The 14,549-nt window shown below is 40.1% G+C and overlaps 1 protein-coding gene across 1 annotated transcript in view; it reads left to right on the top strand.

Moving 5' to 3' along the window:
* The window catches only part of LOC120764933 (protein ARK2N-like), a 61,730-nt gene extending 61,377 nt beyond the window's left edge, over positions 1 to 353 (top strand). The window contains exon 7 of the mRNA XM_040089107.2: positions 6 to 353. Coding sequence (XP_039945041.1) covers positions 6 to 25 — 20 coding nt within the window. The 3' untranslated portion in view covers positions 26 to 353. The remainder of the gene's footprint in view (positions 1 to 5) is intronic.
* Positions 354 to 14,549: the final 14,196 nt, after the last annotated feature.

The following is a 14,549-nucleotide window of genomic DNA, read 5'->3' as shown; positions in this document are numbered from 1 at the left end:
ATAAGAGCAAAAGGTGCCTGTGTGATTTTGCTCTTCTCAGCAGGAAAGAGAAATGATAGCCATTGTATGGCTAAGAAGCAATGCACTTGGGCCTGATCTAGAACCCACTGGAGTTGATGAGGGGCTTTCTATGAACTTTAGTATGCATTGGCTCAAGCCCTTCAGGGTTTAGCAGTTCCTGAATTGCTGGAGTGTAAACTTGGAATCTTCTATAGTGAAAAAAATCATTGCTTAGAATATAAATGTTTAAAATGTGCAACTCTAGTTAAAAATTCTAGATTGTTCTCGACAGTGCTTATTTAGTTCTCATTTTCCATCTAATATTTAATGGTCTTTGAAGAAGAAATAATAAAACAAAGTGGGTTTTATATATATATATATATAAATAAATATAAATATAAATATATATATATATATATTTTTGGTGCAAGATAAGACCACCTGTTTTTTGAAACAAGTCTGTAGCATAAAGGCTAAATTATTTTAAGGCAAAATAAAATATTGTATTATTTAAATAATATAAATTTGTTTGGGATTTCTTTCCACTTTCATCAATCTGTTTTGTCACATCTCCAAACTAAAGCCCTGTGGTCTGGGTTACAGCTGTCCAAAATTCAGCACTGTTCTCCACTGTAATGTGTTGAATTTTGCACATTCAGAATGTAAAAGTGATTTCCTGACCGCAAAAGTTTGCTTTTATCTGTCAAACCAGGACAGGACCATCACTTCTCCCTGTAACACTGGTGGGGGATGCCAGGGGATGTGCAGGTACCAGTAACAAGCAGCTGATGCCCATCATAGAACCATACAATGGCTTGGGTTGAAAGGGGCCTTAAAGACAGTTGGCAGGGACACCTGCCACTAGATCGGGTAGCTTCAAGCCCCATTCAACCTGGTCTTGAACGCTGCCAGGGATGAGGCAGCCACAGCTTCTCTGGGCAACCTGTGCCAGTGCCTCACCCTCCTCACAGTAAAGAATTTCTGTCTAATATATCAAATATAAACCTGCCCTCTATCAGTTTGAAACCATTCCCCCTTGTCCTATCCCTCCATGCTCTTGTCCAAAGTCTCTCTCCAGCTCTCTTGTAGCCCCTTTTGGTACTGGAAAGTGCTCTAAGGTCTTCCCAAATCCATCTACTCCAGGCTGAACAACCACAACTCTCAGCTTGTCTCCTTAGAAGAGGTGCTCCAGCCCTCTGAGAATCTTTGTGACCTCCTCTGGACTTGCACCAGCAGGTCCACATCCTCCCTGTTAGGAGTCCATTGTGCTCTGCAGGATCTTTTCTAGGCATGTGGTTTCTGCATAGCCTCCATCTCCCCACACACAGCAGTCCTTCAGGTGTCTGAGAAACCTTCACACCAGTATTTCTCTGACTGTATTCCCTTGTCCCATTCTCCCAGCTTTCAATGAGCTCCCAGCTGGTCAATGAGACCAATGTAACACTCAGATTTTCTCACACAGCCAGATAGTGCTGACAAGCTCAGACCTACTGCCATGTGAAATGGATGTGTAGACTAGCTATGAAGCTCTGAGCAGGTCCTTGCAGACCATAAGAGGTGGTGCCAGGCTGAACAGCATTTGGTAACCACTAAATTATACCAGGGAATTTACAGCCACAAGTAAAGAGAAGGATGGTATGTATAACTGCTGTGCTAAACTTAGGGTCCCACTGCCTACCACTCTTCTCATAGGCAATATGGAAATAGCAATACTAATAATAACAATAGCAATAATAATAACAACTCATTACATTTTCAGCTAAATAGGGAGTTTTTATCCTGTGAGAAGGCTCTCAACGGTGAGAGGAGAGACATTTACCCATGTATTTTAAATATCAAGATGGCTAATGAGAGTGAATTGAGTTGGTTTTCAGCCCCACTGAGTTCTTGGCTTTTGTGAAGCTTGAAAATACAAATTCTGGGTCTGGTGGTGGTTGTGGAGGTGGACACCTGTGCAGTCCCTAAAGCAGATTGAAATAACCCCCAGGTTTTGGCCTTGGAAGGACACGCTGTAATTCTACCCCTGCCTCTTCTCCCCAATACCCAAATTCTCCTGGTTTCTTCTTTCCTTGTTAATCCATTGGTTGTGGGACCCTGGTGACCAGACCTGTCTCCCCTATAGGACACTGACCTTACCTGCCCTGTGCCACAAGGTCATTGGATGCTGTAAATCATACTTAAGCCTGAGCAAGGCACATGATGGCCCCTTCTTTGCACTGGATTCTATTCAGCACCTGGAATAAATCTTGCTGGAACTTGATCTTATGCAAAGGGCTTTCTCGCCTCTCTTTTGCTGAGCTAGCCTCATGGCGTGTGTGGATGTGAGAGCTCAATTGCTTGCCGAAGTTGCTCCAAGCAGCTTTTCCACCAGAAAGGTTGATTGGGGCCTAGGCAGAGGCTTCACTCCTAAAAGACACACTGTTACAAATGGTGCACCAAGTGGTTGCTTGAACCTGAGAGCTCCTTGTTAGCTCTTTTGGAAGCATCTCCAGAAACCTCTGGACTGGATTTTCAAGTTGCATTCAAGTTCCACTTCCCCTAGAGAAAAACTCCGATTTTTTGGAGAGTTCCTCTAGGGTTTGACCAGCAACCCTCTGGTTTTATGAGGATTGGTCAATTCGGCAAAAACTCCTTGAGATTTTTTTTCTTTTGACCCACTCCAGGGGTAAGTATTCTGGTGGTGGTCACCTTTTATATATTTTTTTTCCTTTCTTGTTTTAAATGTCATGGAGGAAGAGGGCTCAATGGGGGGTAAATTTTCCATCAAGCAGAAAGAAGTCTATCCTCATGTATATAATGCCCTTGTAATAATGTTAGTTTCTCTAAGGGGGATTTAAAGGTTGTGAAAAACGAGGTTCACTTTCTTGGTAAATTTTAAGAAATAGGTTTAATAAAATAAAAATAAGATAATTAGGAGACAGATTAAGCAAAATTACGGCCAGCTGGGTGACTTAGCATTTAGCCAAGTTCACAACCTGCTATTTCAGAGATATTCTTTAAATACCCTTTTGAATGCATTAGTCTGTTGCATATTCATGTTTCTTGGCTGTGTCTTCATTATCACTTCCAGTTGAGGCCTTAGTCCATACTTTGTTCAGATGGTAGATGCTGATAGTTGGTATATCAATAGCAGGGTCTTCTTTACATGTTCACTGGATGTTATCCCAACCAAACAGACAGTGTAAGCATACTATATCAACTACTACCACTATGCCTAATTTTTTACTAATAGCAGAAATAAAAACTTATATCCTTACAACAAAGTTATTAATCATATAGCACACATCTTGCAAAAAGCCAACTTTATATTATATACTTATAACAATATCCCCCCTCTTTCTTTTTAACAATCATTTGGCTTGAGCCTTTCTCTTTGTTTTTTAGCCTTCATTTTTTGCTTATTTTTTTCATAGATAATTTTGCTTCTTCAAAGGGGTCTTTTATATTATTTTGTTTCTTTAGTACTATGATTTTTTGTGCTGTTCTGGATGTAGTCAATTTTGGGTCTATAGGCATTGTTACTACTTGCATGCCTTGAACTATGCTGGTGATCAGCTGAATAAAATAAGGGATCAAACAAGGAAGAAATATTAGACCATCAGTAGCACATAAAATAAAAAAAATTAGGTTTTTTTACTATTTTGTTCTTAATAAGTTATCTTACTAGCTGGTTTTTAGCACTGATTCTCACTTTTGAACTGGTTCATGAGCTGTTTTTCTGATATTGACTATATCTAGAACGGCATCCTCGTTGTCATCTATTTTCAAACAACAATCTGATGTATTAAATTTTTCCCAAACACCCCCTTCTTCAGCTAGTAAATAATCTAAAGCTAACTTATTTTGATATACTGCAGCCCTTGTTTGGCATTGTTGACTTGATATTAATTCTAATGCTTGACTAGTTTTGTTTGTTATTATTTCTACAACAGCCTGAAGCCTTATAATGTGATTTAGCATATAAATTGGGGTCTGATATCTTCAACTCCTATCCTGTGCTTAGGTGGTTGGTCTATATGTTTCTAATATGCATTTAGGGGGCCATTCTTCATCTCCCCATTTTTTGAATTCTCCAATCAAATCCCTTTTATTTCTTTTTAAGTCTTCATAAACTGGCAGTCCTAATTGATCTCCATTTGGTCTTGGTAAAAGAAAGAAACTTGGCTGTATAATTCCTAAAGTGCAACTCCCCTTCTGCTTAGAGGGAAGTTTTGGGTATGCTCTTTTTCTACATATTTAAAATAAGCTATCTAGTGCTTTCTAATAGTCACTTTTTTAGTTGATTTATATTCTCCTTGGATCATTTGGGTTTTCTCAGTTCATTACTACCCAGTCTCCTTTTAAGAGTCAGTTTGGTATTGGTTTAGATGTTATAATCCACTTTTTAGGTTCTTTCATGGGTCCTTTGATTTTGCTGGCATGGATCTACCCTCGTTTTCTGGTCCGGATCGTAGCCTCAGTCATCAGCAATACTTGAAAAGGACTTTCTCATTGTGGAGTTAAAGATTGTTCTTTTCATGTTTTCACTAATACCCACTCCCCTGGATGGATATTGTGGATTTTAAAGTCTAAAGGTGTGGTTTGAGGGATTATTCTTTTTAACTGCATATTTTCAAGGCTTTCTGCAATTGTGCTGATATATTTCTTAACACTCATTTCCTATATGTTATAGGTAGCTTTTTCATGTTGGATGGTCAGAAAGGGTAACCTAAACATCATCTCATAATGTGACACTCCCAGGTCTGGCCTGGGTTGGGTTCAAACCCTCAATAAAGCCAAAGGTAGGCATTTTACCCACAACATTTGAGTTTCAATTATTAATTTTGTTAAGGTTCTCTTTAAAGTCTGATTCATCCTTTCTACTCAGCCTGAACTCTGAGGATGCCATGGGGTGTGTAATTCCTATTTTATTCCTAAGGCTTGAGTTATTTGCTGTAAGACTTTTGACGTAAAATGTGTTCCTCTGTCCGAATCTATCTTATTAACTATTCCATACGTGAGAATAATTTGTTCCAAAAGGGTTTTACATACCACATTGGCTGTGGTTCTGACAGTAGGAGTAGCTTCCACCCAATGAGTCAGATGGTCTGTTATCACTAATAAAAACTTCCATCTCTGTACTTGGGGAAGTTCAGTAAAATTCACTTGGATATTTTGAAATGGTCGAAGAGCTAACTCTTAACCTCCTAATGTTGTTTTTCTCATTACCTTTTTATTTACCTTTTGGCAGATTATACATCTTTTAGTTACTTGCTTTGCCAATTTAAAGATCCTAATACACCTATAATTTCTTAGAAAATGGTTACACAAAGCTTGGGTACTCCAATGAGTTTTTTGATGCATGTTTTCTAATATTTTCTTAGTGAGTGGCTTGTTAAATAACTTTCTTCTATCAGGAAGTTTACATTTCTTAGATTAATTTGACTTTCCTCTTATCTTACTTAATTCCTTTTCTTCTGTTTCACTGAACTTTGGAGTTTCAAATTCTTCTTTATTTGAGGTCAAAATTAACATAACTCTTTGGATCTTATTCTCTGCCACATCTTTTGCTTCTTGATCTGCTGAATTATTTCCCTTTATTTCTGAAGTCATTACCTTTTGATGTCCTTTGATATGTACTACGGCTATTTCTTCAGGCAATTTTAATGCCTCTAAGACTTCTAAAATGAGATCCTCATGTATCAATCCCTTTCTTTTTGAATTGAGTAACCCCCTTCCTAAATTTTTCCGAAGGTATGTACTACCCCGAATGCATACTCGGAGTCAGTATATATGGTTCTTTTTCTGTGTGCTAAATATTCTAGTGCCCTTTTTAGAGCATATAATGCATAAGTTTGAGCTGACCAGTGTCACCCTGGTTTTTCTGAGTTTTTTAAAGCCTTTTGATTGTTCATAAAATGGAGTCAGACCTTTTAGCTACTGTACAATATTAGGAGCAGTTTCTGCCTTTTTCTCACACATGTAACATAAACAAATCCTTTGTTTTTCATTCTCTGTCTTTTGTTTGCATATTTCTAACCTGAAAACAATTGTAACTGACAGTTGGTCTGGCCATTCAGCTGGGAGGTGATAACTCCAGAAGCCAATCCACAGCCAGACCCACAAATGTATAAAAAGTAAGAAATAAACAGGCAGAGGGGCTCTCGGGCTTGGTTCAGCCTTGGGCTCTCTTGGAGGAACAACTCTGCCCTGCGAAATCTCTTGTCTGTGTGATTGCTTTGCGTATCCAGATCACAGACCAGTTTGAAGGTAATTTTATTTTTTCAATGATTTGCATGTTTTTCTCATCAACCAAAGCATGCCCTGACATTCTTTTTCCTTGTAAACACCTGGAAGAACCATCCACATATATTGTTTCTCCTTCTGAAAGGGCTTGCTCTTTGAGATCTTCCCGTACTTTAGTTTGGTATTGGATAATTTCTAAACAATTGTGTTAGGTTACTTTTTGGTTCTCCATATAAAAATTGAGCTGGATTTAAACTTTTGTTTACTTCTAATGTCAAGTCATCACTGTCTATCAGGATTGCTTCATATTTTAGCATCCTAGAGTCTGATAACCATTTTTCAGCTTTCTGGTTTAACACATTTCGGACTGTATAGGGTGTACACACAATTAGTTTACTTCTAAAAGTAAGCTTACGGCTCTCTTCTACCAGAATTGCAGTGGCTGCTATAGCTTGAATACACACTGGCCAGCCATGGCTCACTGGGTCTAACATCTTTGATAAATAAGCTATTGGTCTCTTTACTCTTCCCCACTCCTGAACTAGAACTTCATGAGCTACTTTATTTTCCACATTCACATATAGATGAAAAGGTTTTTCTAATGAGGGTAAGCTCAAAGGCTAGTTTTGACTTCAATTCTTCTAATTTATCATCATCTTCCTTGGTCCATTTTATATTATCTCCCTCTGTCAATTTTTTATATAAAAATTTTACTGCTTGTGTATACTTTTTAATCTATAATTTACAATATCTTAACAATCTGAGTAGCTTTCTAATTTCTTTTTTTTTTAAGAGGGAGGTGTTGCCATATTATGTGAGCTTCTGTGAGATGTTTACAGCTCTGACTGAATTTTCCCACAGCTTCCTGATGTAAACATCTTGTTTTTCCACATTCCTTTCTGATGATAGTCAACTGATGGACTTCTAGCCTGGCCAGTGGGATGGAGAGGTGGTAGCCTTGTTCTCCAATCCCTGATTATTCTTCAAAACCTATAAAAGTGAGGTCTTTGTAAACAATAAGGTCTTTCCTTCTTCAGCCTTCATTTTGTGGAGTCAAATCTGTGAGTATTTACTCGTGTCCACTAGCGACAGGGAGGGGGGAGAGATAAAATTCCTGCAATCTTCTTAGGGTTTAGCTTTCGGCTACCTTTGCTTATTAAGTGTCTAAGACATTTTACTTCTGATTCTACAAATTCCAGTTTCCTTTTTGATACTCTTAATCCTTTTTCTCTGAGAAAATTCAGAAGTTTTATAGTAGCCTCCCAAACGTCAACTTCAAATTCCTCTGATAATAAGAGGTCATCTACATATTGAATAATTTGTATTCTAGGACGAGTGGGGAAAGTTTGTAATATCGTTTCTAAAGCTTGCCTAAATAGGTTTGGAGATTCTGTAAACCCGTGGTAATTTTGTCCATCGTAGTTGCTGCTTTTTCCTAGTATTTGGATCCTCTCATTCAAAGGCAAAGATATTTCAGCTTTTCTTGGCTAATGGACAGGCCCAAAAAGCATCTTTTAGATCCACTACACTAAACCATTGATGCTGGGGTGGGACCTTACTTCGGAGAGTGTAAGGATTGGATACCACTGGGTAACGGGTCCGAGTTCTCTTATTAACCTCTCATAAGTCTTGTACTAATTTATAATTCTTATTAGGCTTCTTTACTGGGAGAATGGGGGTATTATGAGGAGACATACAAGGTTTTAATGTCTCATCTTTTATCAGTCCTTCTATTACTGGCTTCAAACCTTCTCATCCTTCTAGGGATTTAGGATACTGATGTATACATATGGGACATTCTTCTCTCTCAATTGTGACCCTCATGGGGTCAGTGTCTAGGCCCCTCCTATTTCCTTCTCCAGCCCAAATTTCTTTGTTAATTTTACCCTCATCATCTTGGCTAAGTTTTAAAATGTTAGCTGTCATTTTCCTTTCTTGTGGTATAACCTCTATCCCTAGTTTTACCTATAAGTCTCTCCCTAATAAGTTGCTGCCTGCCCTAGGGACCAATAAGACATCTCCCATCCAAATTCTAGTTTCACCTCCAATCACCACATTTTTAATGACAGGAACTCTAAAACTTTCTCCTTTCGCCCCTGTTACCTTTACAGTGTCTTTACTTACATTATAACCTGTGGGAACATTTAATAAGCATGTTCTTTCTGCTCCTGTGTCTACTACAAATTTTTATTCCTCCTCTTGGGGACCTACTTTTAAGGTTATTACAGGCTCTAGATGGTATTTGTCCCCTAAAAAGAGAGCCTATGACTTCCCTATTCTTCTTGGTCTATCTCTTGGAAAAATGTTAAGTCCTTTTTTAGATGAGGGCACTCACGCTTATAATGTCCCTCCTTCCTACAAAAGAAACAGGCATTCCTAGGGTGCTCCTGGGATTTTGCTCGTACTGGGGCTCTGTTTCCCTCCTTTTTCTTGTCCTTAAAACCCTGACTTTTACTGATTTTCTGTCCTATTTTTCAGGATTTTAGTTATTTGTCTTTGGTCTTTGTTTCTCACTTTCCCTTACAACCTGAACACTACCTTCCCTTTCTCCCCAAAGATAAAAAAAGCTTTTTTTTCAACAATACAATACACCTCCTTAAAAAATTAAAAAATTCAACAATCTATATCACACATACATTCATTCATCCTCACTTACTCAATTTTATTAATTTACTCTTTCTCCACTCACAACCAGACAACACAACTAGACAACACAAGGAAATGGTACCTGTTGTATTCTGTTGGAATGGTTTATTCTTGCTTTCCCTATATTTCATGTGTTAATGGTTTACCCCAGATTTTGTATACTCCCTTTTTGTTCCCTATATAGTTATTCCACACCCTTTGTTCCAGCACCTTCCTTGTCCATCACCTAAACCCTGCCTAAACTCCCTGTCAGTTACTGTAAAACCTATCCCTTTTACCCAGAAAGTTCTATGTCTGTTATGTACCCTTTGAAACCCCACTGGACTCTGTAACACAATCCCTCCCACAGAATAATCCTATTGGTCTCCCAAATTATACTATCCTCCCCTCTCCTCTTCCCCAGTTGTATCCCATTGGTTAATTGTTTATATCAACCCTTGTTACACCCCCTGCATAAAACCCTGTCCACAGAAGTGCTCCGGGCCTTTTCTTCCCTCGTGGGCCCATTCACAATAAACACGTGGATTTACCCGAGAGAAGAAGGTCGCCTCAAATCCTTTGTCCTGGTCCTTGTGGACTCCAAAGGCTCAAGGAGTGTGCCTCCACTCCTACAGGTTCCGTGCGTCCTAGGCTTTGCCGCGGGAGCAGGGTTCCCCACTCCTGTGGCAGCGCCGGGGTGCTGAGCTAGCCTATTCACCCCCAAAGCCAAGAAGGAATCTACAGGTACCCTTTTCTTTTTAATATTTACCTGACATGTCTCTCTCTCCCGGAGCCCCGGCTCCATTTTTGCCTCAGCTAGCTTGAGAGAAAAACCACAGCTGGAAGGATTTTTTCTTCAGGGCCTTAAAGATCCCTGAGGCTGCAAACCTTTTCCTTTAGAGAGAGCAGGTGTCCGTCGATGGCAAAAGGAAAGAGTCTGCCCTTGGTCTGAGGGAGAATAACGGCTTTATTCAGTTTGTGGTCCTGCCCCTGCAGGGTCAGGAGCCCAGTCCAGTCCCCGTCCCAAGAGCCCAGAGAGAGCGATCCATGTGCTCTCTTTGCTTTTATCTGGGGGGAAGGGGCTAGAGGCAGGGACAAGCCACTACCCAATCAGGGATAAGGTGGGAGTGGAACAGAGTTGGATTATATTCCAGTGTGAGAGAATGGGAGGGGACAAGGAGCAGGGACAAATCTCGTGATGTTGTCGGGGGCTTTTTTTTAGGAGCTTAAATTCGGCTTAGGTCTCTGACCTTTTAGGGCAACTAAAGGAATGCTTTGGACTCTAACATCTCCCCCTCCTGTTTGAACTAAGAACACTTTTTTGGCTATTTTGTTTATGGTTTGCTGTATGCATGGAAACAAACACGGCAAAATTATGAGAAGGATTATAAGCTTTACTAAAATATATATAACTATTTTTAAAATTTTTTTCTATAATGGTGAAAGGTTAAACAAATTGAAAACTCTATTTATCTATGTCTCAGTTACTTCTCTAAGTTTGTTCACATTCTCTTGCAATTGCTTGACGTTTTTATGAATGGATTTGGAATGATTTGATAAATTTATGCAGCACATTCTTTTAAATTTTTCGCACTTATGCCTATGGGTCAGCAAAAGATTATTAGTCGCTGCTTTGTTTTGGAGACTTGCTTATTTTACATTGTTAATGTCTAACAACATGTTACTCAGTGTAAGAGAGATGGCTTAGGCATGTTTGCTTAGCTAACAACTCACGTGATCTAATTGTGCTAAGGCTGCTTTTGATGCTGCTTGTGGTGCAAAAATTGCAACTGCAATTTTCTGAGCTTTGCTCTATGTGTGAACTTTATTACTATAACTTGGATTATACATTTGAACTTGATTTTTTTTTTATGTTTTAGTTTTCTTATTAGTGTTATGTTGGGTGTTAGCAATGAAAGCATTCTACTGCTGCATGGACTACTTGTGCTGTGGCATTTGCTAGGATTGTGGACTAAATTTTGTCTCTACAAATGAAAAAGTTTCTTTTTGGCAAGTGATTTGGAACATGATTGGATGTTTTTTTTAATATCTTAGTGTAATTACACTAAGATGATGAATTTTTGTAAAAATTGAGGTTTGGAGTGACGTCTGTAGCTTTATTTTTTGTTACTTTGGAAAGGTTGAATTTTACACAGAATTGCATTTGGACTGACTTAAGAATTTCTAGTTTTTGGGGTTTAAAAGGAGCTACAGGAAGAAATTTCATTTAAACATTTTATTGTTCTACTGGATTTACAATGGACTTTGAAATCACTGGAGGGATGTTTTTAGGAATCGGTTATTTGCTTACTGGCAACTTTACTAAACATGTTGAAAAAGGTTTCTTTTGGCTTTGATTGTGTCAGGCAGATGGTATCTAAACTTGATGCATTGCTTAGAGTTTTTTAAATATTCTTTTTTGGTTGAGCTGCGGGCAAAACTGCTGTACTGCTCAAGGCAATTAAGGAGAGAATGAGGCACAAGGATAGTTTTTTTATTTTTAATGCTCTTTTTTTTTTGGGAATCTTTAAAAATGCAATACTACTTAAGCTTTTAAGAAAACAAGTTTTAAAGTCTCTTTTGCACGTAGAACGAAAGGATGTCTGCTGTCTTGACACTGGCACTCGTCTGCGTGCTTACTTTTTTTCTTCTAGTTTTGGGGTTTGTTTTTGTTTTTTGGACTTGGTACAATTTTACGTGCTTTGCTGCTAGCTTAACTGCTGTGAAAACACAAGTAAATCTTTTGCCTTAAGTTATTAATTTGAATGGCTTTTTAATTTGCTTTGTTTTTGGGTTTCTGATTAGAATTGAAGGATTTTTTTTTAGTTTTGCTTTTGGATTGATTGCTCTTATGAATGCAGAAGACTGCACAAGCTCACAATCTGGGCAAGCACTAATGATTTCCTCTGCCTGACTTTTGGAAATGTGAAAACTTCCCATTAGTGCTTGAGCATTCTGATGAAAGAATGCATGACTCAATTTTGCCTGTTCAAAAATGTTTGGTAAAGTCCTTGAAATTGTCATGGTCAATTTGTCTGCGTGTGCATTGCTTTCCACTAAAAATCCTAGGAGGGATGAATGTGCCCTCATGTCAGAGACAAAGTATTTATGTTTTCTGTTTTGCAACAATGTCCTCATGCACAGCAAATATGAATACAAACTTTCACTGTTAACTTTTTTTAAAAGTGAATTTTTAAGTCTCCCGACCACACCAGCTACACAAGCTGAGTTTGTGATCAAACCAAAAGGTTGCTGAAACAGCTCAAAAGCTCTGACCACTCCTGCTAATTCCACTATTTGTGGTGACCCTTGTACTATTCTTATATCTGATTTCCACTCCCCTGTGATGCCATTCTTTGGCTTTTCCCTGAAACTTACTTTTGCCTTCAACAATCTGTGACTTGGGAAATGAATAGTACAAACACCAGAGTGATCTAACAATGCAATCTGCAAGTTCTCTGATTTCTGCAATGCCCAATCAAAATATTCTTTTTTTAAAGGCAGGTAAATTGTTGTAAAATCTTTGTCTGCCATTGTTTGCAGCCTGGTCCTAGCTTTGATGATGATTTGAGCTATCATTTCCTGACTTGTGAGGATCATCCTCAGAGACCTGTAAGATAAAAAATTCCACTCTAAAATCAACAATGGGTCTTTTTGTGATGAATCCTACTGAAAAATCAACCTATACAATGGCATTTTTTCTCCCAACACTGCAAGAAAGAATGGCAATGATGTTACAAAACAATTCCCTTTCAAGAGATTCATCAGATCCCTGACAACTTCACGATCTAAACTCTCCTATCTCGGGTTTACATTCTGTGTACTATAATTCACTGGCATATCTATGCCCTTTGCACTTATTGAACATTTCTTTATGTCTGTCCATTCTGTTGGACTGAATTCTGGTTTGGCAGAAGCCTGTGCGGTGTCTGCCTCTGAAACTGTCTCCTTTGTTTGTGGCTTTGCTGCTGCTTCATCCTCTCCAGGATGTTTTGGAAGCTGCACGTTATTTGGTCCTGTTTCTTTTTCTTTTTCCTTTTTCTTTCTCCCGCTGAACAGGAACTAGAGTTTGCTGAGCATCCTCAAGTTTTTCTGCAGCTTCTTTCCTTGGAAATACCTGTAAAATCTGAGATATTTTTGAATGTGCCTCCGTCCGTAACATCCCTGCAGCTGCCCCTGAGTCTCCATAAGCAGGAGATCCAGGGACTTGGAAACTGCCCGTGGGCGAGGTCTGGCCCTGCGACGTCAGCCGCCTGGGGGTGGTACCTTCGAGGCTGTCCTCGCCTCGGCTACGCCCCGTCCCTGCCAGCTCCGTCTCCGCTCGTTCCGCCCCTGCCTGATTTGGCCCGGCGGTCTCCGGCGGGATATCCCGCCCCCTCTCACGCTTAGGACTCGTCCCGTCCCTTTCGTCATTTGAATCTGCCCCCCTCTGAACAGAATTGTGCCTTGGGCCTTCCCCTGCCCCCGCCATGCCTGCGTTTGAACATGCCGCATGGCTTTCTGGGATTTGTAGTTCTCGACTCTGTACTTCCGTGTTCGGCAGCCCTCTCCCGGCGCTTCGCGACGCGAATGTGTTTTGAGCTATGTTTCCCCTAGCTTTTGTCATCTGCGTGCGCCAAGCCGCCTGCTCGGTTCTCGGGTCTCCCCCCGCTCCAGCTCCATTGCTCGCTGTTTCACACCCCCCGCACTGCGCAAACCGACTTCCCCCGCGGTCCGCCTCTATCTCGCTCGACGCGTCCTCCGTCCGCACTTCCCCGCGCCCCGACGCGCTCTGACGAGATGGGTTAGGACCGACTTTCTGTGCGCGCCGCTTCCCCGGCGCCTCGGCCGCCCCGCCTTCCCCCCCCGCGCTCCGTCCCTCCACGGAGAGGGAAAGGAACGGCGAGATGATGTCTCGCAGTGACCTTGGGTGTGCAAAGGGACTCTGCGGTGGGTTTCTCCCCCCGCCCTCTGTTAACAGCCCTCGGCTGTTAACCGAAAGGTTGGTGGTTCGAGCCCACCCAGGGACGCCAGTTGTCGGGGGCTTTTTTTTAGGAGCTTAAATTCTCCGGCATTTAGGTGGTCTTAGAGTTTTGGCCCTCTGCAAAGCTTTGTGCTAAACGCAGGAAAAGACGGAGTCTTCAAGGTTACATGCTTCGTTTATTAGTTTTTATTTTACAATTTTTTCAGTGTTTAAAAGATGTTTGACGCGGCTCGGACATTTGGTGGCTCCCCTTGTCTTTGGGCTATACTAATTGCTATGTATTTTTTATTTACTATTTATTACTAATGTTTATTACTATTACTAAAAAGGTCATCTTTACTCTGACTTAATCTTCACTAACTACTCTGTGCCAACGTTACTGCAGAAATGGAGTGAGGGAACAAGAAGGAAGAAGAAAGAGACAACGCCTTAAATTTTCTATCTTGCTTCATTTACTTTAATGCTAAGAATTCTAAACTCACTGTTTTTTCACTTTGTGATATACTAAATTACTATTTTTACACTTTTGTGGCTTGCAATGCTTCTTGCAGTGCAAGAAGCCTCTCCTATGGACTGAAATTAAATCTAGTGTCTCTTTGAGCTTTGGGCTCTGGGCTGGGGTTTTAGACCTTCTTGCTTAGGTCTCTGACCTTTTAGGGCAACTAAAGGAATGCTTTGGACTCTAACATCGTTTCATTTTCCATGAGAACAGGGTGGTACAGAAGAAACTATTACA

Source organism: Hirundo rustica, chromosome W (genome assembly GCF_015227805.2).
Source record: "Hirundo rustica isolate bHirRus1 chromosome W, bHirRus1.pri.v3, whole genome shotgun sequence".
Lineage (NCBI taxonomy): Eukaryota > Metazoa > Chordata > Aves > Passeriformes > Hirundinidae > Hirundo > Hirundo rustica.
The sequence above is the reverse complement of the archived record's forward strand: the minus strand, read 5'-3'. Positions and strand labels throughout refer to the sequence as shown.